The 21,340-nt window shown below is 52.7% G+C and overlaps 10 protein-coding genes across 10 annotated transcripts; 4 read left to right on the forward strand and 6 right to left on the reverse strand.

The window, feature by feature from the left end:
- Positions 1 to 284: 284 nt before the first annotated feature.
- A1O3_08507 (uncharacterized protein) lies at positions 285 to 1,916 on the reverse strand (the record flags this gene model as incomplete). The annotated part of the gene is made up of 1 exon (XM_007738604.1): positions 285 to 1,916. The coding sequence occupies one exon, from the start codon at positions 1,914 to 1,916 to the stop codon at positions 285 to 287; it is 1,632 nt and encodes a 543-aa protein (XP_007736794.1).
- A 505-nt stretch (positions 1,917 to 2,421) lies between these two features.
- Positions 2,422 to 3,739, reverse strand: A1O3_08508 (glycerol-3-phosphate dehydrogenase [NAD+]; the record flags this gene model as incomplete). The annotated part of the gene is made up of 2 exons (XM_007738605.1): positions 2,422 to 3,631; positions 3,678 to 3,739. 2 exons carry the CDS (start codon positions 3,737 to 3,739, stop codon positions 2,422 to 2,424), a joined length of 1,272 nt encoding a protein of 423 aa, XP_007736795.1.
- A 1,576-nt stretch (positions 3,740 to 5,315) lies between these two features.
- A1O3_08509 (uncharacterized protein) lies at positions 5,316 to 6,920 on the reverse strand (the record flags this gene model as incomplete). Its single annotated transcript, XM_007738606.1, has 1 exon — positions 5,316 to 6,920. The coding sequence occupies one exon, from the start codon at positions 6,918 to 6,920 to the stop codon at positions 5,316 to 5,318; it is 1,605 nt and encodes a 534-aa protein (XP_007736796.1).
- An 863-nt stretch (positions 6,921 to 7,783) lies between these two features.
- Positions 7,784 to 9,662, reverse strand: A1O3_08510 (uncharacterized protein; the record flags this gene model as incomplete). The annotated part of the gene is made up of 4 exons (XM_007738607.1): positions 7,784 to 8,585; positions 8,636 to 8,900; positions 8,970 to 9,056; positions 9,104 to 9,662. 4 exons carry the CDS (start codon positions 9,660 to 9,662, stop codon positions 7,784 to 7,786), a joined length of 1,713 nt encoding a protein of 570 aa, XP_007736797.1.
- Positions 9,663 to 10,403: 741 nt separating this feature from the next.
- A1O3_08511 (uncharacterized protein) lies at positions 10,404 to 11,834 on the forward strand (the record flags this gene model as incomplete). The annotated part of the gene is made up of 1 exon (XM_007738608.1): positions 10,404 to 11,834. One exon carries the CDS (start codon positions 10,404 to 10,406, stop codon positions 11,832 to 11,834), a length of 1,431 nt encoding a protein of 476 aa, XP_007736798.1.
- Positions 11,835 to 12,290: 456 nt separating this feature from the next.
- Positions 12,291 to 12,806, forward strand: A1O3_08512 (uncharacterized protein; the record flags this gene model as incomplete). The annotated part of the gene is made up of 1 exon (XM_007738609.1): positions 12,291 to 12,806. One exon carries the CDS (start codon positions 12,291 to 12,293, stop codon positions 12,804 to 12,806), a length of 516 nt encoding a protein of 171 aa, XP_007736799.1.
- A 264-nt stretch (positions 12,807 to 13,070) lies between these two features.
- A1O3_08513 (oxidoreductase) lies at positions 13,071 to 13,883 on the reverse strand (the record flags this gene model as incomplete). The annotated part of the gene is made up of 1 exon (XM_007738610.1): positions 13,071 to 13,883. One exon carries the CDS (start codon positions 13,881 to 13,883, stop codon positions 13,071 to 13,073), a length of 813 nt encoding a protein of 270 aa, XP_007736800.1.
- An 889-nt stretch (positions 13,884 to 14,772) lies between these two features.
- A1O3_08514 (uncharacterized protein) lies at positions 14,773 to 15,399 on the forward strand (the record flags this gene model as incomplete). Its single annotated transcript, XM_007738611.1, has 1 exon — positions 14,773 to 15,399. The coding sequence occupies one exon, from the start codon at positions 14,773 to 14,775 to the stop codon at positions 15,397 to 15,399; it is 627 nt and encodes a 208-aa protein (XP_007736801.1).
- Positions 15,400 to 16,667: 1,268 nt separating this feature from the next.
- Positions 16,668 to 19,034, forward strand: A1O3_08515 (uncharacterized protein; the record flags this gene model as incomplete). The annotated part of the gene is made up of 2 exons (XM_007738612.1): positions 16,668 to 17,129; positions 17,181 to 19,034. The coding sequence occupies 2 exons, from the start codon at positions 16,668 to 16,670 to the stop codon at positions 19,032 to 19,034; spliced, it is 2,316 nt and encodes a 771-aa protein (XP_007736802.1).
- An 825-nt stretch (positions 19,035 to 19,859) lies between these two features.
- A1O3_08516 (eukaryotic phosphomannomutase) lies at positions 19,860 to 20,737 on the reverse strand (the record flags this gene model as incomplete). Its single annotated transcript, XM_007738613.1, has 2 exons — positions 19,860 to 20,121; positions 20,187 to 20,737. The coding sequence occupies 2 exons, from the start codon at positions 20,735 to 20,737 to the stop codon at positions 19,860 to 19,862; spliced, it is 813 nt and encodes a 270-aa protein (XP_007736803.1).
- Positions 20,738 to 21,340: the final 603 nt, after the last annotated feature.

Genomic DNA, 21,340 nt, shown 5'->3' on the forward strand with positions numbered 1-21,340 from the left:
CAGGGTCGTTACCCCAAGACCCTCGATCCTTCGCCATACATGAGGTGATGGTCTATCCCAATGGATGTGTGGAGGCCAATCGAACAAGGCTGGGTGGTGAGAGTGGGATTTCTTCATTTCAAACAACTTTGGGTATCACAAGTAACAATAAAGAGTACTTTTCAATCAAAAGAGAAAAGAGGAAAAAAGAAAGAAAGTCACCGCGCCGCGCCTGCGTCTTTCCGCCATGCATTAGGCACCCAAATCTCTACCCTCATCAACCATCCCCGGTGGTCGCTCCTTGATCATAGGCCCGACGCCGGATCTTGCGGCTGCGAATGCTTCTCCAGGGCGACATATCCGCCCTTGACATCACCGATCCATCCCCATGGCTGGCTCGCAGCGCCGTCGGCTTCGAGCCGTTCAAGGAACTTCTGCGCCGCGATTTGGCTGTCGTTGCCGCGCGGACAGACGAAATAGACCGGGGGCGGTCGGCTCTGACGAGTCTGGGTTCTCTCTTGATGTGTAACCCCGTTCGGCTGCAGCGTGACGTTCAGTTCCTCATTGGCAGGACCGGATTGCTCCGGGCCACGGTCGAAACCATCAGCCTCGTCCCCCGCATCCGTCGTCTGAGTATGCGATTCGGCGCTGATCTGGCCTTTATCCCCGTCCCGTCGAAGAAGACCCAACTCGTCGAAAGCACTGCCACCAAGCCTCAAGATGCGTGATAACGGGATATTCAGGCTCCCGGCCACTTTGGCACCGAGCTCGTACTCATGCTCTTCACGCACATCGATGACGATTCCCTTTTCCCGCAAACTTTCGAATTCCTCCCCTAGTAAATTGTGCTCGGGATTTGTCTGCGTCTCCAGAAACTCTTTGGCTCCGATCCGTCTCTCCTCGCCCAGTACCTTGACATCCTCGAACACGCCGCAAAAGGCCTGGTAGTCGAGACGACCCTGGCTAATCACGTCTGCTGTGATCCGGCTCAACCCCTTCCGTGCCAATGCATCGTCGTCGCCGCACGCCAGGCAGTCTTTTTTACGGCCCCGCATTGTGACGGTTCGAAACATACCCCGCGGATCGGCAGCGTAGGTGTTGTAGAGAAGCATTGTGTGATGTGGCTGTTTCTGGGATGGCTTCTGATCCGGCTGGGAAGAGGTAGGTGAAGACATGTGTGAGTCATTGCTCGATGTAGGTGTAGATGAGACAGCAACATGGCATCCCGCGACAATGATCTTGATGGCCTCACCGGCCATCAGAGTCCCTATCACGCCGACCACGGGTCCCAGGATTCCGATCTCGCTGCATCCACGCACCATTTCTGGCGGCGGCGGGCGCGGGAACACACATCTGTAGCAGGGTCCTTTGTCATGGCCCCCCTCACCGGCTGCCGCTGGACGAGGAAAAGGAGGTGAGTCCAGTACCACAAGCATGCCCTCGCCCCTCTGCGCGGCGCCACTGACGAGGGCTTTCCCCAGCACCACACACGCGTCCGAGATCAGATATCGCGTTGCAGGATTGTCCGTGCAGTCGAGAACGAGATCATACTGCGCTATAATGCCGAGGATGTTGTCCGCGCTGGCGCGCTCTTCGTGTAGCACGTAGCGGATTTCGGAATTGAGTTCCTTGCACCGCGCCGCGGCGGAGCGCACTTTCAAGAGACCCTTACGAGCGGCTGCTTCGGTGTGTACGATCTGCCGGTGTAGGTTGCCCAGTTCGACGCTGTCGCCGTCCATCAGGCCCAGAGTTCCGACGCCCGCGCCCGCAAGGTATAGCGATGCCGGAGACCCTAGCCCCCCGAGGCCGATGATCAGCACCTTGGAGTTTAAAAGGTGTTCTTGCCCGCGCACGCGGACCTGCGGCAAGAGAAGTTGCCGGTTGTATCTGCTAGACGCAAGCGGCGGTGCTGGCAGCAGAGCCGGCCGTGGTGCCATCCTGGTGGGCTGGCTCTCATTACCCCGACCTATTGAGGCCTTCGCAAGGTGTGATTTCGTCTCGGGAGCCGTCTCCCCGTCAGCCTTTGGTGTTACTGATAACATTGACTGTGGTGAAGCTGGAACAGGCGATGGGCGCACAGAGTTCGCACAAGGGACATTGGTCAACCTATCTACGCTTCAGTCAATGACACGCTGTACAGAGGACAGAGCACACAAGGCAACAGAGGATTGGAGAAAGAGATTAGTTCATTGATGATGACTGCTTCTGTTTGCGTTTCATGACTCTTGTCTTCCATCAACCAGGATCTGGCTCGAGCTTCTCCTGCATAAGGGCCTTTCCCATGGCTCGTCCGGTTGTACCTTGAGCTTTGCACATCATGCATCATACTGAAGCCAATAGTCATAATTCACCCAGTATGCAGAGCCATCTTCAAGGGGGTCGCGGCGAAACAAACAGCCTGGTGGATGAAAACACAGGATAGACCAGAGATGTGTGTCCAACTTACTCGTCTTCGGGCTCAATCAAGTCTGGAAGCTTTTCCACCTTTTCATTGCCCTTCAAAACATTATACACAGCCGTGAAAAGAGGAAAATCCTTTTCCAAGCCTTGACTCTTCAAGAACGTGTTGACCTCGACAGCAGTCAAGGCTCCCTGAAGCTTCTGGCCGTTCAGCTCTCTGGCTTCAATTTCTTCAATGGGTTTTCCTTCCCGAATGCTCAGCATAGCGCATCTGTAGTTGCGGCCACCGGAGCATGTGGTGATCAGATCTGCGACTCCAGCCGACTCAACAGTAAAAGTATCCGGATGGATAGTATGCGGAAAGAACCTATTTCCGAACTCTCTCATCTCCAGTAGGCCGACTCTCATGACAGCTGCTTTAGCGTTGTCACCCCATCCCAAGCCATCAACCCAACCAGCTGCCACAGCAATGACATTTTTCAGAGCGCCGCCCAGAGAGACCCCAGCAACGTCGGAGACCACTCGAACATGGAAGTACTTTCGGTGAAACAGTTTCTTGATGGTGGCATGGTCGAACGGGTGGTATTCAGGAGGAAGCGGTCGAAGTCTGACCTTTGAAGGTTGTCCCGAAACATCCTTATGGACTAGCTTGGTCAGATCCACATGGCTGGAGACTGGACTAGAGGTTTGTGAAGGGGACGGTGAAGGGGACTGTGAGTCCATAAGTGGGGGATCGTAAGCAATCGTGGTCTCGGAGAATTTCTCTTGGGCAACCTCATTGGCGATGTTTGCTCCTGACAAGGCGCCGCAGTAGATTCCTAGCTCTTGGCCGATTGTTTCGGAAAACAAGCTGATGGAGGACTCGTGGACATTGACGCCTTTGATACAAGAGATGCCTCGTGCAAATGGTAGGATGTGACCTCGAAGCTGTTTACACAGGTTCAGAATAAACTGGTGGGGAAGGTTGAAGATGAGGATGGACGAGTTTTTGACGGCATCGGTGAGAGAAGGATTGGCAATGACATTGTGAGGAAGGGCGATGCCTGGAAGGTATTTGACATTCTCGTGAAAGGTATTGATCAGTTTGGTGAGCTTCTGTGGCCCCTGACTGAGTTCGGAGGACTCGTTGTAGTGTTTTGATTTCCTGTCCAGCTGAACTTCTTCCTCATATACCCACATTTGGACATTTCGCTCGAAGAGTTCGGGGTGTTCGGCAGTGTTTTCTGCAACGAGCTTTGAAATGGTCGAGCCCCTGTATTGTGATTAGTAGAGCGCTTCTGCAAGTCGGACAGACATACCAATTGCCAGATCCAATCACTGTAACCTTATGCTTCTTCGCGAAAGGCGTCAGAGAAGACATTGTGGCTCGAAGCCCGATGGGACAGGCGGCTTTGGAGGAACAGGCTGATAGTCGTAGGCAACCAGACAGCCTGAAGAAACGAAGACAACGTGTTGGGCCAGGAAACAAGAGCATTAAATGAACCAAAAGACAATTCACCGGTCAGAAAAGTGGTGGGTTGGGCCACAGGGGACGGAGGCACAAAACGTTGATTGTTGAGTCTGCGCGCGTGACGCAGGTACCAGACCGAACGGGAAAAGGCCAGAGCCAGCTTGCTTGAGAATTGCTGGAGCGCCACATTCAGCCACAACCCCGCCATTCAGCCAACCGCCTATTGCTGCGCCACGCCGAGGCTTGGAGATGAGATTCCGACGACTCGAGGTGCAGTGTGTCCCACATGCTTATCGATAGAACTCCCGCAGTACAAAGCCCGGTATGTACGTAGTACGGTAGGTCGGTAGAGGCTGGAGTATGAAGGGAATTTCTCTGTACTCCGTATACCTACCTTAAGGTATCGAGAATGGACGATAAAGCGGCGGGTGGTGTGGCTAGACTATTTCCCACTCGGACACGGACTTTGGGAAATCATCCACACCCGGTCAGGAAGCATGCTGAATTTCTCTCAAATGTGAGGAAGCATCGTCCTCTGGAGGAGATGGACATGCCTGCCATGTAAATGTATAGTTGCGATCTTGTTGGATGGCTCGGTTTGAGGAGAAGTTGTAGCGCCAGTGGCATTGGTTTCCGTGCGCGCAGCCTCGTCGTGATCGCTACTTCCTCTGATTGGTCTGCTCGGTTTGTGGAGACTAAAGTGGACAGCCAGAGCTCCCTTTTGGTCGTCTTGGACCAACTCCGGAATCTCGTCCAAGTTGTCAATCAGCCTAGTAGTGGGTCAGACAAGTGACCTTTGACGGTATCACTTGAGACTCTTCCCTATCCAAGCATCGCCAAAATTAACAAGGGTTAAAGTTGGTGGCATTCTTTTCTGATTCTCAGGCTTAGTGATTCTTGGCCCCCCGACTTCAGGGGCTCATCTTTAGCCACAACACGGGTTGATGTGAGGAGTTAATACATTTCCAACGTGACTGGTGTGTTCGGGTTGCGGGGTGCATTGATCAGGAGCAAAATCCAATCATCCTTAGGCTCCAGGTCCGTTATGCGGCATTTCAGTGTCGCCGCACTTTCGTAAGTATGACTGGTTAAGCGACTGCAACAGTCCGTCCAATATATTATATATCGGACGTTTCCAAACCCCTTTGCCTTTGAACCACGAAAACGCAGCAAAGCCACATTTTGATTCACAACATTTCGAGCAGCCAGTCCTTCAACACATAAACTGAACAGAGCATACCTTTGAAAGCGAGATGGGAAAGCTAGGCTACCAAGCCATCGTTGTCATCATCATTGTCTGTGCAGCAGCTTCCACAGTCGTCGGATTCTCAATGTGGCGTCTTTATGGCCACGATCCTAACAACGACAAAAAGGAGAACCCGGAGCGGTCGGATGAGCACTGGCAGTATCTCCGCAGTGTCAGAGATCGGAACATAAGAGATATGATGGCACAAGCGACGCCGCAAGGGTGAACCACGGATACTGTTCACATCTTTATCATATACTCAACCCTCTTCCATTGAAAGTCCGTGTCCTGCTGCCATTGGTTCACCACAAGGCAGTGGCGGCGTTGGTTGGTATCGTCCCTCTGCTCGACTACCTCTTGTCGATAAACCCGGTGTTCCTCAGGCGGCAAATCGCCCATCAAACCCTCTGCGTTGAACTTTCCACACCATGAGCCAGACTCCTCAATACCGATCACTTGTTCGGCCACATCCGCCATCGGCTCTGCTTTCCACAGATTCTCGACTTTGGGACCTTGCCGAAGCAGAGTTATGGCTTCCCGGCGAATAGATGGTTGGCGACATTTAATGGCCACAAAATATAATGATGGAATGACTCGAGTCTCTAACAAGAATATCGGACTGTGATGGTGTGTCGAGGTTCCGACAACATAGCGAGCGTGCTCGATGATGGACGCAAACCGGTCAAAGTGTGCATCGAAGGCGGTCTCGAAGGTGCTCAAACAACAGAATAACCAAATGGAATACTGACGATAGGCTGTGAGAAGAATGGAACTCAATTCTTCCTCATCGCATTCAGCAACGGAGCCAAACCTGCGAGGCGTTTTGGATAGGGCTGAATACCAATTCAGCAGATTGTCTTGAAGATGTGATTGTTGCGCAACCAGTTCCGGGGAAGCCAACCAGTCTTTGCCCTGGGCGTCTTTGATAGCCTGAACATGTTGAATAAACGCCTGGGTTTCGGCCAGTAATGCATATAGCTCTTCTCTAGCGTCCGTCACAGTTTCGAAGCGACCAGCAGTGGAGTCCAAGATCGGCTTGGGTCGAGATACTGGTAGACCGTGCAACACCGATTCGTGTCGTAACAAAGTGCGGAGTGTGTTCCCTAATGGGCCGATGGCTGACTGCGTCGCTTCTCCAGGGTTCGTCAGGCCTAACATGGCCACAGCTCTCTGATACAGCACAATCGCCTGCGTGGTGTTGTCTTGTAAGCACTCAATGCAGATATATAGGATACAGGCGACTAGTGCCAATGGCGACAAACTCTTCTTCATCCCGATGTGATCTCGTAGACCATTGATCGATCTGTTGTACCACATCAGAGCGTTTCTGTGATGCTCATTTGTCACGGCGGGCCTCTCGCTTCCAGGAGGAATCGGAGCTGAAGAGAACTGAGGATGTTGTATGAGACAGGCAAAAGCAACGACTGCATTCCAGAGAGGCCGCTCCTCACGACTAAGCTGAGGTACTGTCTTGTGCCAGAACGAGTTGTCAACGATGCGTGTAGTAAATCCAGGCACAATTTGATGAATGAAGAATTCGAAGTACTGGACTTCTCGCCGCTCAGCGCCTCCGAATGTTGAGATGTGTGTGAATCTGGTCGGCGCGTTCGACCCAACAGAGAGATCAGAATTCCCCTGGCGATAGCCATCACACCGCCTGCCAGTGCTCAGACACCTCTGGCAAGATGGTCGTTGCTCGTCACATTTCACTTTCCGGATTTTGCAGGTTACACATCCGCTCGTCGACTTTCTGCTACCAAGGCGCCCTATACTGGGCCGCTGTTGCTGGTGCTGTTGCTGTTGCTGTTGCTGTTGCTGTTGCTGTTGCTGCTGCTGCAAACTCATAGTTTGGCCTTCATCATTGTATAGGAGGAATTTGGGGCGGGTAAGAATTAGAAGTTAGAGGGAGAGGTGGTCCTGTAGTGTCACATAGTAGGCTCACCCGATCGGGACGAGGGTGACGCCGCCCTGTACTCACCTGGCCGGGCGACAGCGGTCTTGCACGCCCCTTATTAGCCCCTATCTGACAACAACTCAATATACTCGTTCTAAAGTGTACCACGCAACCTTGAAAAGCGGCGTCGCACGACTCACTAATTCCCCGAGCGTGATCTCGACGTACGCAGTACTTTACCGCGTTCTACTTTATATACGAGTTGGTCCGCTTCACCAGAGACCTCTGGATCGACACCACCAGACCCCTCCGCTTGCCATATGCCACCATTGAGGCCTCACCGTCGTGCTGATATCTGGCTATACAAATGGACTCTAGACTGATCAACCTCCGGCAAGTGTATCGGGCAACGATTATCCCACAAATTCTCTACGGATGCTCAGCGTGGCACGTTGCGGGAAGACGAGGGAGTGGAAGAGGCTGTGCGCCATATTCTTGAGGTTGGTGGTCGATTACAACCACGATATACCTTCAGTTAATAACCTTGATATCCATGACTTCTTGCTACAAGTACCGTTACCGAACTACTTATCAGTAGAAGATCTCTTATAATCGACCTTAGAGGAAGATATATCCGTTATATTGTTCGAGAAGAAGCTAAGTCGCCTAAGAAATATGTTGAAAACATTACCCAGGATGATTTTGACTAGTAATTTAGTAACTGGATTATATGCCGCTCACTATGATGCAGGAAGCGGCGTACTACTAGGGTCGCCGTGAGGCTGACAGTTAGGCTGACGGGGCTGCTCTCCATCTACCGCTCTTTGATCATGTCCAGGTTGAATGCTGGGATCTCAAGGCTCGTCTGTCCCTCACTCAGATTGAAAATGAATAAATCCAGGGGTTTTCCGTAGTAACTCAGTGCACCGACGCTCAACCAGGTGATGCACGTTGGAGTTCCGGCGTCAATGGCGGCGCTTTCGTCCTGGAAAACAGCTCGGAAGGCAATCTTGGTTCCTCCAGATGTGGTTCTCTCGATCAAATCCGTTGGGTAAAGCCTGATACTCAACGCTGATGGAGAAATTCCGGCGACTGTTGCAAGTTCTTTGCGAATGTCTTTGGATCCCATCGTGAAGTTGGATAAGGACAGGCCAGGCATGCCATCCGGCTTTTCAATGATCAGAGATGCAGCTGTTTGGTTTGATCTGTACTCTCCCGAGTAAATAGACCCTGCCTGACTGATCGCTGCTTTCTCAAGGCCCGGTAGGAGCATGTCGGCGACAATATCGACATGGACATTAAGATCTGGTGCGGACGCTTCATCTGCTGCGAGGATGACGAAGCCGACATTATAATCAGGCACAAGCCCGAAATATGAGCTGTAAAGGCCCACCGAGCCATAGCTAGTATAGATATCAATGACAGGATTGATGGGACTCTGATCCTTGGTGGATTTGTAGATAATCCAGGGGCGACCGGCGTCATTCACCAGATTTGACGTGTGTGCGGTTGGTTTGAGCCATCTACGTGTCATAGCAGATGAGATCAATGTGGAATTAAGCATCGCTATTCCTGCTCTTGAGATATCGGTGATTGTAGAATACATTGCGATGGCCCTTTTGAAATGCAGTCAGTAGGTGTAACACTCCGCTTCATTTGTACTCACGGGTCTTCGCCGCCAAAGTCAGTAGACCAGCCGCTCACGCTCTCATTTGCCCCCGGAATGATAGCATTTCTGGTGCTTAGTGGATAACGCAAGCTACTGCGTGATAATCCTATTGACGTGGCTGTTTTGTTGAACATGGCATCGTATGGTTGCTGTTTGATGCCCTCCAGGGCATAAGCGAGCAGTTGAAAAGCCGTATTCGACATTATCGGAGTTGTGCCCGGGAGATAAATGGGGTATCGTCCGCTCAGGTCCCTGAAGAAATCTGTACATTGTCATTAATTATCGTCGTAAGTATAGTCTGCTATAGTAGATTACTCGCCTGCTCTCGTACAAGTTGGCTGTAGACAGCCAGAGCGATTCGCAATCACCAACGCATTGGGAAGAGAAAAGTTCCGCGTGCTCAGATCGGCGATGCCGTCTGTGTCTGCTGTTAGATAGAAACCTGATTTAATCGTTCAAACTTACAATCTCGAGGTACTCCTGAAAGGTGTCGCGCAAGGTCACCAAGTGTGACATCCTCCCAGGAAAAGTGTCCAAATGCGATCTGACCATTCCCCTCCACCAATTCTGGTATGTATTTCGTGATCGGGTCGATCCAATATGCTTCCCCGGCCTCGATGAGAAACACCCAGACCGTGAAAACTTCCGTGACCGTGCCGATACGGAAAAGGGTCTCTGAGTTAAGTTTCGACGTTCCCAGTTTTGTTTTGGACAAAGCGGGTGCCGCATAATTGTACTCATAAAAGAATGGATGTGAAAAGTTGAGAGGGTCATTTGAAGTGAACAGGCCGATGGAGAAAGATGTCGTGTTTGAAGAAATGGTCCCATAGGTGCTGTTGGAGGTGGAAACAAGTTCATCAAGTGTGGCAGTGGCATTTTTCAGCGCAGATTGAACAATACTGTCACTCGCCAGACCGGTAGGAAGGGGAAACCGTGGACCAAGGATGGGACATGGTTGGAAGGATTGCGAACGCGAGGTGGGCACAAGGGATAACAAGAGGATGAATGAGATTTGAAGAAGCATGTTGAACTACAGCTGAAATGCACGAGCACGATTTGAGACTCGGGTAGTTGTAGGTCGAGGTAAGCTGTAGAATTGATGGAGACTGATGCCTGCGTCGCGCCTTCCATGGGCTTTTTATAAGCTGTGGCTGGATGCACCGGCTGCGCCCTTTGATCAGCATTGAGCATCGCCTTCGATACATAAACTCGGTGATTGCTATTTCAAGCTTCGCATGGTAGGTATACATCGAAGCTCCAGTCTGAGAGATTGATCGCTGCTGCAGCTTCCCGAGGAGGAAACAAGAGCGACGGCCCAATGAGACTGCGCCTTTTCGATGGAAATCCGATGGAGTCGATGGAGGGCTGCTTTTCTTTAGGCCGCCTATAAGTCACCACCTTCGATCGCCGGTTTTTCATCACTTCCCATCCTCTTATTGTATCCTCGCTCTCATATCTCGATCAAGAATCGCCTCTTGCGGAGATCTGTGCGCCTCCCGCAGCTGGTTATGCGCAGGGGATCATTAGCTGAGTACAAGCGACACGAGATGGTTACGAACCCCACAGAGACACAGCCACAAAGGGTCAATGGTCGACTGGGGTCGAAGAAAAAGAAGACCGGCTGCTTCACTTGTCGGCAAGTCAAACAATCGGAGACATTTTTATCAAGTAGCGGGAGTTGCTCATGCCTACGCAGAAAGCATCGGGTCAAGTGTGATGAGAGAAGACCAGAGTGCAAGAGGTACGACACATCCACCAACCCGGCATGCCCGCTGACACAACCTTTCCCAGATGCGCACGACTGAAGCTTCATTGTGCTGGGTATCAAGATGTCTTTAGAGCCAGTAATCTCTCGCGAAAACGTTCTGCGACTCCAGCCCACAAGCCTAGCCACTCAGCCGCCAGCCTCGAGCGCCAACTTAGCATCTTTCCCGGAAGTGACGATGAGCGTCGGCTGTTTGAATATTTCCGCAACAGAGTCGTCTTTCAGCTAGGCGGTATCCTTGACGAAGACTTTTGGATCACGACGCTTCTACAGGCTTCTCACTCGGAGTCATTGATCCGTTATTCAGCAATTGCCATTGCAGCATATATTGACCAACGCAACAGACATTTCAGAGCGACAAGGCCCCAGCAATCTTGCAATGCCGCTTTGATATACTACCAAAATGCCCTTTGTAAGGCAAATCAACGTACAGAACCTGTCGACCCGGAACTTGTGGCGATACTCAGTTGTCCCCTCTTTCTTTGCTTGGAATTCCTGCAGGGCAAAAAGCTGCAGGCCATGTCCCTTTTCCTACATGGACACATTCTGATGCAGTCTTACGAAAGGGGAACTCATCGCCACTCTGCTACATCTGGCTGGGCAACCGTTAACGAGACTCTACGTCCTATGTACAACAGACTTATGATGATGGCAAAGCTGTTCGGCCACAACTTCCCAATCAACTATTCCAAGCTGCCATTTCCGTCTAGTCCGATTCCAACACTATCCGCTTTCAACAGCCTCAAAAGCGCCCGAGATATCCTTTTCCAGCACTTGGTCGTCGCGCACGAATTTGTCAAGGGCTTGAACTCTACGACCTGTACGTCGTTTTCGACGCACAAACACTATTTGCAGCGACAGGAAAAGCTGATCTCCCAGCTGGATAAATGGCACAGCGACTTTCGTCAAATGTGTGGGAGCCTCGACGATCCGGACCATGCTGTGATCGCGACGCTGAGCATGTGGCATGCCACCGCAGTGATCTGGTTAAGAAACCCGCTCGAGGGCTTTGAAATGTCGTTCGATGAAAGCCGAGACTATTTTCAGGTCATCGTCGAAAAAGCTAGTCAGGCTCTTGCTACTAGGCAACCAATCCATGACGTCTTCACGTTTGAGATGGGAGTGTTGCCGCCGCTGTATTTCACAGCTCTGAAATGTCGGCACTTCTCCTTGCGCAAAGAGGCATTACGCCTGATAGGAAATAGTCCAAGGAGGGAGGGACTTTGGGACAGAGAAGAATTGCTTACTGTCGCATCACGGGCATTTGCACTTGAAACGGCAGCTCAATCCGACCTCACTTCCTTGCCCTCAGAACCTGAGCGTTTGCTCAAGGTGAAGATTTTTCAGCAAGACGCCAGTCATGAACTCAAGGCTGCCTTTAATTACAGAAATCGTAAAATCGAACAAGTCTGGAATCAAATTATACAATAGCCGCTTAGCCGCGAGCCTTGAGGGCAAGAAGAGGAGATGGAGTGGTATTCTCAATGGTATGTGAATTCGTTGGTAGGCAGACCAACTTGAAGCCTAGACTTCCAAAATCACTCAACCGCTGGCACCCGACCGCCACTCTTGTGACTTGTCCATGAGATGACAATGCTTAGAATCTTAGCACCTACTATGGGCCGTTCACAATGGCAGTGTCGCAGCCATCACGGGCCTGCATTGTCGTTGGGTTTGTTGTCTTGTTGGCTATTTGTCGTCCAGCCGAGCCAGGTGTGACCTGCCAGAGTGACACAGTTCGTTTGCTGAGGTAGGTATATGAATGACCTTGAAGAGAAAGAGATATTCAGGGTCAGGGGCCCCATTCTCAGCCTGCACGAATATCAGGAAGTCGCAAACTGGAACTCACATCAGGATTTGTACTGACCAGCACTGCCATCCACCGAAATGTACCTTTCCGAACCCTTCATAGTTGCGGGATACCTGCTGGTCGCCAGCCTTCGGATCGTCACCGCGCAGTACACGGGCTGGGGTTTGCTGCCAGCTTGCGCGCAGCAATGCTTCAGCGATGCTCTACTGATTGGTGCCAGCAACTGCGGCAAACCCAATGTCGACAAGTCGCAGCTTCGCGCCTGCATTTGTACGGACTGTGAATACACGGAGACCGTTAGGACCTGCTTTGAGACATCACCAGCTTGTGGTGGTAGTGCGAATACCGCGGCTGTATTGTCACTGAACAGTGGTATCTTCTGCAACGGCTCTGTGTATGCGGAAGTGAGAATGTGGGCTGGAAGCCTCATTTGGAACAGTGGCTCAGAGAACTCGAAGCCGGCGACTGTCACATTATTTCAACTCCCGACCGCGTGCGGTCTCACCTCGACAGCGGTCTCAGGAAAGCGGGACATCGTCAACACCGGTTCGATCGGCCTATGGGTCCCAGTAAAGGCGTCTTCTCGTCCATGAAGCAATCGCCTGCATACAAGATCGATGCCACATTCATATGCTGGTAGCTGGGTTCTACACCTTTACCGATGTCCACCCATAACATCGCGGGTCCTGAACAATCATCTCAGGCAGTACAATGTTATGGTGACGACGTAGTCTGAGCTACTTGCCTGTGGGACAAAGTGTCTGTCGGCTGTCATCCAGCGTATTCGACTCCAAAGCAGCAACAACAAGTTCGAAGTGGTGGCCTTCTTGCAGATATTCCAACATCCTTTGATATCGCTACCAGGCACTGTGGCCTCCGTCTATTCTCAAATCTGATCCTGTCATAAAGCTGCTTGCGTTGCTGACCAGAAAAACAGCAGCCCCTCTGTACTCGTTCGGAGCGGACAGTCGTCCCAACATGTTCTGCGTGGCCCAGTCCGTCCTCCTTTCGGGGAAACTTTTGAATAGTTCCTCCACCATGGCGGTGACAATATAGCCAGGACTGATCGTGTTCACTCTGATGGAGTGTTGTCCCCATTCGGAAGCCAGATTTCGAGCCAGCTGGATTACACCGGCCTTGGACGCGTTGTATGCTGGGCATATCAAGCCTCTGTTGGCGACTGTTCCCGACATGGACGCGATCAAGACGAGACTTCCTCCATTTTTGAACCGGATCATCTGCTTGGCAACAGCCTGGGATGTCATGAACACACCCGTAATGTTGACTTCGAACATGCGGTTCGCGTCTTCAGGGGTGTATTCCAAGGCCGGGGTTTCCTGCTGGATTCCCGCCGCGGCGATAAGACCATCCATCCGGCCCTCCGTGTCCGCGATTTCGCCCACAATCATGTTCAGTCCGGGCACGTCACGCACGTCGATTTGGCGGTAATGAAGTTGTGTCCCCAGTTCGTCTTTTGCACGTGCCTGTATTCGAGAGAAGTCTGGACTTTGTTCGGAAGGTGGCAGCCGATCAAGAGCATAGACCGTCGCACCGGCTTCCAGGCATGCCTCAGCAAGGGCGAGTCCAAGGCCTCGAGCAGCTCCAGACACGAGCACAACTCTTCCCGTCAAGTCGAACTCTGGGAGTCGTCTGGTGTTCCCGACAGACATGTTCGAAACTGAGTCCTTTATTGGGGGGGGAGGTCGGTGGGGGGTTGAGCCAAGTCGGACGCTGATTGGGATCAGTGTTCCTGCAGTTGCCGCTGCTCGTGGAAAGGAAAGAAAGTGCTGAGCCGGGCCATGAAAGGGGACCCTCTGATTTATAGGATGGCCGGGCTAGAGAGCATGCCGCCCATCAGCCGATGCAAACTCCCCATTGTGCAACGCCTCGTGTCAGTCTCTGTAATTGCTGCCAATCTTACTGCGTACCGCCATACAAGCCAGAGAACTTGAGGCGCCAGAGCGGGAAAACTTCCGTCTGACAGAGCAGCATTCCCCGTATTGTTCGACACCGTGAAGCCTGGGGACTCCCCACGGGTACATAGCCTTCCAGATTGGGCAACCCGATCGGAACAGCCTGATCGGTGCTAGCCGGGAAATTGACCTCCGGACGAGTTGAAATATTTGCTTGCCAGCTCGGAGGGAATGGGGAATGGGTGCGAGAACTTGTCTAGCTGATGAGCTGGGCTTAGGGGCTTGAGGTGCAGTGGTGGCCAGGCGCGCGGTCTTGTCAATCAGGCTCTGCACCAAGGCTGTACAGAGGAAGGCGCCTAAGGCTGTGCCACGTCCATGTACAATTACGTCGGGCTTGGCGCGGGCTGGCTACTTGAACTTCAAGTTATGTACTTCGTACTCCGTACATCATGATGCACGGCTATTAGTGAAGACACCGACTACTCCGTACATACGGTACCTACTCTCTGTCGCCGCACGGGTCAAACCTCTAATGTCAACACCGTCACGATGACAAGCGTTGGCCGTTATTCCAGCCGGTGCCTCTGTAAAGCCACTTAGATCCGGTCTGGTGGTCGTTCCTGTGTGTTTCTGTTAGCTAGATACAATGGGCGACAACAGCAAACATACCAACAGCGAGACTTTTCATCGCCTCGCGGAGGCCTCCACAGTGCAAGAGTCTTTGCCCACCAAATTGCAGCGGCCACTGTCAGTGTATGATGTGGTTGCAGGAAGGGCCGGGCAGAATGGATTTCTGACGCGGCAACAAACACAGTCCCAGAACATACTCCCACTAGCGCCAGAGGACGTCCTGTTACGAAAAACGAGCATTCCGGCTAAATTCATTCTCGAGTCATACGACGCGGCAGCAGACCTCCCCAGTGCTGTCAAACTCCCAGAGTCCGAGTTGCTCAAAGCGGTGCACACCTATGTATCCGACTTCTACAGTACTACCACCCCGGACGGGGGAACATATGATTTTCGTTCCCTCGATGAGACAGCCCTCATCGCCGTGGGAATTCTGCTGGAAGAAGCCGTGAGAGAGGCATTGGGAGAGAGCGGAGATATGGTCTTTGTCGAGCCAGAAGGGCTGGATGCAGCACTGGAAGAAAGCAAGATGACCAAGCATCAAGTGCAGGGCAAGGTGACGCCAGTGATAAGACCCAAGGACACCTCGGACGAAGAAAGTGTCCAAGAAAACGACGAATCACCGGCCAAACGACGTAGACACTGATATCGGACACATTTTGAGGCGCGACGCTGCCCTCTGCTCTCACCGCAGAGCCGGGACACACGCTGAATCATGACCTGACCAGACCTGACCTGGGATGGCGACCATAGAATTGACCATATCAGCCTCTCTTTCCGCGTTCGGTGCGGCTTTGAACGAAGGTTCAAGTTTTCAAGCAACGGCCCATGGCAAAACTTGATGGGAGAAAGCATTCTCTGCACTTCGTCATTGGATAAATCATGAGTGGCACAACAGGGAAGGATACTCTGCTATTGTGTATTGTGCCTGCGGAGGTAGGCGATGGCGGAAGCCGGAGCCGGATATGATTCGGGTGCCAGTGACAAAAGGTGTCGGTGTCGGTGTTGGCGCCAGCGTTCGCGTGTCTGCACGGTCCGCAGATGGCGATCGGGTACCGGGTAAGCAAGGCGAGGTGTTGCTACAGGCGCGTTTATGTATCCGGACAGCCATAGGCGGTGGCACTAATGACCGGAGTACGGAGTACGGAGTAGGGATCAGTAGATCAGTAGATTAGTGGATTGCTGTTGCCCTCAATAGTGCAACATGCAACATGCAACATGCGTTATTCCTTTGCCCAAAAGACCCTGGGCCACCTACTCCGTACTGGGCGCTCTTTCACGGCCCCTTGGCCCCCAGTTGCCAAGCATCGAAGCTTGAACGGGGAGACAAGCCTTCGCTGCATCGCTCCCATCTCCATTCTTCCATCACCGAACCAGCTACAGCAAAGCTTGGCCTTGTGTATCTTAGATCATACTGAACCACTGTGACAACTGTCGACCTTCTCGTTCCTGTATACCTTACCAGTATAGTCAAGGACTCCTTGCATTCCCCCCCCGCCGACGAACCCCTCCCCGCCGCCGACTGAACCCCCAAGCGTGACCCGTTGTTCGCGTGGGCGCTCCCTCGCACCCGACCTCCCCCAGTGTTCGGTCTGACACGGCAAGACTGATCAGTCAAGGCTTTAGCCCCAGCGACTTGCTGCGAGGTATGCGCTTAGATGTTCCCCTTTGTCGCGTGCCACACATCAGTGCTTATGCGTTTTAATGTGTGCCCTCAGGAGGCCTTGCAGGCCTAACTTTGATGTCTGAGGGCCAAGCTGACTGATCTCCAGCCGCAGTCAACCTCACCTCTAAGCCACGTTGCCTGCCTACAACCGCCCCCCGTCAATCCTCCAGCCCTTCCGGGGAGCGAAGTCAATAATGCTCTGGACCATACCACCCCTATAGCATTGAATGGCTCGAGTCTTAACGGCGATGCCTCTCGAGTCACTGCTCACCAACCCCAATCCAGCCGTGACCCGTCCGCGTTCGATCCTCGGCTACTTCTCCAGCTCGTTAGGAAGACATGCACGGAACATGTTCGACCTCGTCATCGAACCTGAAGATCCGTTTCGCGTCTATTCGCCCGGACAGACTGTGAAGGGTCATGTTATACTCTCGGTTTCAAAGGGATTCGACATCACACACCTGGTGGTCGCTCTTCATGGATATGCAAAAGTCTACAAACACCAGGTTGCACCGGGCGAAGGACTTCCAGCCCCGGAAGGCCTCATAAATGGGAAAAACTCCAGGGGGTTTCAATATCACGGTAACGGGTTGGCATCCCTGTTCCAACACGAGCAGGTTCTCTGTGGGAGCGGTTTTCTCAAGAAGCATGTGTACAAGTTCGCATTTGAGGTCCCTTTTCCAAACAAAAGCCTACCAAGCACAATCAATGTGGGTTGAACTGTCTTTTTGGTTTGGTCCCAGCACTGATATCGGTTGCAGTTCGAGCGAGGCACGGTCTCTTATATGCTTACCGCCACGCTCACCCGCCCAACTACCATCAGCCCGACGATGAGCCGCAGTACCAAAGTCAAATTTCAGGATCGCATTGATATCGAGTCGATGTACACTCCGAAATCTCGAGTCATTACCTTGGAGCCAGTCTCTCGGCGGGGTAAGGTAAAGGTCGTTAAGCCGACCTCGTCTCTCGCCACTCAGACCACGGCCAACGGCGGCCGTGAACCTTTGGCGCGCAACAATACGCAGAAAAGCACCACCAGTCGGAGTTCCAATTCTATTGGTAACCCTCCGCTAAGCCCGGCACCGAGCGAAGATACGGTGCAGACGAACATCACCACCCCCAGCAGTCATAGCTCCCAGGCGATGGGCGCTGAATTTTCGACAAAGAGACTCAGCAGTCAAACCTGCGACGCGCGGAGTAATACTACTTCTTCATCCGCCCAAACAATCACTGCCACCACAGAGCTCCCACGGCACGGGGCTCTTCCGGGAGATACAGTGCCAATCCGCGTCTTTGTCACCCATACCAAATCCAATGTGAGGGGCATGATTATTGCGACTCTGTACCGTCAAGGCAGGGTGGATATGCATCCTACCATTCCCCTGGGAAATTCGGGGAAGGACCAAAAAGCCGAGTACGAAGATGTGTATCCCAAGTCACGAACAGGTCTGGGAGGGCTATACTTTGCAAATGCATCCCCGAGTAGCGTGTTCCGGAAGGATCTGGCTCAGTCTTCCACCATGATGATTGTCAATCCAGCCACAATGACTGCGGATATCACTACATCTCTCAAAGTACCTGATACTGTCTTTCCCACAATTGCTAACGTCCCGGGCGGCATGATTTCATTTACCTATCACATCGAGGTTGTGGTCGACCTTTTTGGGAAATTGGGCGAGACTCGCATCTGGCCTCGTTTGACATCCAGCGATCCCATCTTTTCACACAATGCTCAAAGTGGCAATCACCTGACAAATGATTGGTCTCAGACTATATTAGATACAACTCAGCTACGCCGGATGAGAAGTGTGGTGACTTTTGAAATGCCGCTTGTGGTTGGGACTCAAGACAGTGGGAGAAAAGGGAGACAAAACAAGCAGCCTGAGCTTCCCATCCCGGAACCCATCGCGCAATGGACAGAAGACAATTGGCACGATCAGGACTTCCAGAATGGTGGATATGATGGACAGTATTACGATCAAATGGGTGGTCCATATTACCAGGATTACGGCCATGATTACGATCATGGTGACGATCTTACGACGACCGATCCAAATCACTATCGGGACTTGCCCGTGCAAGGCCACGCCATCATCCCGCCCCCGGAAACCCATGAAGATGTGGATGAGAAGACCCGGCTGCGGATGCAAGAACAATTGCTTTTTCCTAGCCGGCCTCCACAAGATGGGGAGACCTCCATCAGCAACGCGACTCCATACCAGCCCTCTGCGCCTGTGATCACACCCAGTCTCCTGTACGGGAGGGATGACGGCCACCGTGTTGGCAATGTGACACCCCCTTCGCTGCATGCCACCGGCTCGGTCGCGTCGGCAAGGTCTGGCGACACCATTCGGCCTGATCCAATCCCTCCTCCGAGCGCGCCACCATCTACCAGCCATGGTATGGCCGGCGATGACAAACAAGAACTAGAGCGACAACGGCTCCTAGCAGAGGCGAGTGCACCACCTCCGGAAGATGGGGCACAAGCCTTGAGCAGGACCCCAGCTCCCGGTTTGGAACCGAGTGCACCAACAATCCACGAGCAGGATGAATATATTGTACGGACCTTGAGTCATGATGACACGTTACCGGCGCTTCCACAGTATGAGCGTTGACGGGACAGGCTTTGTTTCAATTGGGTAGGCTTGATTTTACATTTTGACCACAGCGATGGCGCTGGGGGTACGCATTGGATTGTTTCATGGTGGAAGGGACGGGTAGACTTGAAAATGTGGTATGATCTTGTATGATGTTGGCAGAAGGCCCGGGAAAGGATTGGCGGGCATGAATACCCATGTGCCTATCGTTGATGATACAGGGACGATGCCACGGTTCAAGGAGAAATGCCAACTAGGGCACGCAGCGAGAAGCCATGCGGCTTATCAACAGTAGTGGCAAAACACTGATGGGGACAGGTCGTCTTCACTGCGTTAATGCTACTGTTCCTCCGGGAGTACTTGGTGCGTACCTACATAATGCCAGCGAGAGGTCAAATACCAATACTTAGGTGCCCTGGTCAATGTGTCGTGAGATTCCCTGCCAGTGTCCAGACCATGACCGTTTCGGCCAGGCTCGGTCTCTGATGTGTCGCTGTCGACTCCGTATCAGCTTGGCAGATGAGCGAGGTTCAGCTATTGGGGGTCTTGAACAAGTGGACAGCCTGTCAACTGCGTCTAAATGTAAAATCATGAATCATCAAGAGTGCATGTCTGCATCACTTTCCATTGTCGTCTATGGCTCTGTGGCTGGCTTTGCATCGCCGAATACGCCATCCCGTTTCCCGTTCCCCGGTGGCCGAGGTCAAACGAAGCCTTAGCCCTACGCGATACCCATTTTACCCCCTATACGATCCATATCGAAAGAGAAGAGAGACATGGCTCCTCACCATGGTCCCGAGGCGAACGCACTTTGGACAATAGTTGTGGCGGGGGTTGTGCCGATCAAAGGTCAAAGAGCTCCTTCACCTGCTTCATGGTGTCTTCAGGCGAGGTGACGGCGTGACCGATGGTGCGAGGATCACTGTAGATCTCCCAGTCATTACCACCGGGGAAAGCCTTGTCGCCGAAAAAGTGGATGTTCTTGTATTGGATTCCTGAGAGGTGTTTGGTCGGGTCTGCTTCTGCTTCAACGTGCTGCAAGCAGTACCTCTTGTCCCATCCCTTCGGGAAGACGTCAAAGGAAATTTGGCCTCCGATGGAGTAGCTGTGGACACGGGTCAGTCAGTCCACATTGGGCCTCTGGGGTTGGCTTGGGGTAACAAGACTTACGTGAGCCCCAAATCGGGGAATTCGGCCTCGATGGCGTCGATCAGTTTCTTTCTGCTCTCCGACACCTTGTCCCAAGCCTCAAACTCGTCTCGCTCGGCCTGGCTTGCGTTACGGCCAACAGGGCTGACGTTGATCATGCCGTTTCTGAACTCGATGAAGGTCCCGCGCAGCTTGGGGATGCCCTCGATGTTGGCAATGTATTTCAGACAGAACCGCACCAGTTTCTGGTATTTCTCTTCTCCTAACCATTGGATGAACGAGTTCCGGGGTAGCGCTTCACCCAGGCGGAAGGCGGTGAGACCGTTCTCGGGGAAGCAGAAATCGAACAGGGTTTGGACGGGTAGAGAGGGCGTGCCAAGTTGTTCCTGTTGCTTGACGAGATCGGAACCGCCGACATAGCCAATTGCAACTTTCTGTCTCAGGCGCGACAACAGCTGCAACATCTCAGCCGAGACAGCCCGTCTGGCCGGGGTGAGTGTGCCGTCGACATCGAAGAGGACGATGGTCTCCTTGATAGGGCGGTCCTTGAGATCGGGGTAGAGTTCGGCCATGGTTTTGAGAGGACCGACTGCGGAGCGAGGCGGGAGGGCGTTACAATAACGATGCCAATTGTTGAGAGGGTCGAACGAGACCCGTTTGGTAGCTGGCAGAGCAGTCAACAATGTACAAGTTGTCGACTGGGTTCGGATCCGTACAGGAGATCTAGAAAGAGAGAGCTACCTGGAGAGACACACGGCGTTGAGAAAAGGACAGTTCACCGCAACTTTGGCGGCCGGAAGGTGGCAGGTGGCAGGTGTCAGTGGCTTGCTTGAGGGGCACAGGCTCGACAAGCCACATGGAGCCAGACGCGTGGGATGGACGATGGATACGCGCGGATGGCAGATAGCAGATGCTGACTAAGCTGAGACGCCCAAGGAGCCCCTAAGCTTTCCTTAGTTCTAAGCACCTAAGCACCTTCCCTGGGTACTCAATCGGCGCCAGCTGCGCCCACGGTGATAGGGGACCTCCAGACGTGTAGGGGCACTTTGGCCCTGTCACGTGCGCAGCCGCGGATCGCCAGGCTTTCCTTTCTTGGAAAAGGGGCGGGCGACCAACAGCACATGCTGCTCTGATCTGAGGCCTGCGGTACGGAGTAAACAGACGATGGCTGTATA

The sequence above is a fragment of the Capronia epimyces genome (assembly GCF_000585565.1).
Source record: "Capronia epimyces CBS 606.96 chromosome Unknown aczIQ-supercont1.8, whole genome shotgun sequence".
Lineage (NCBI taxonomy): Eukaryota > Fungi > Ascomycota > Eurotiomycetes > Chaetothyriales > Herpotrichiellaceae > Capronia > Capronia epimyces.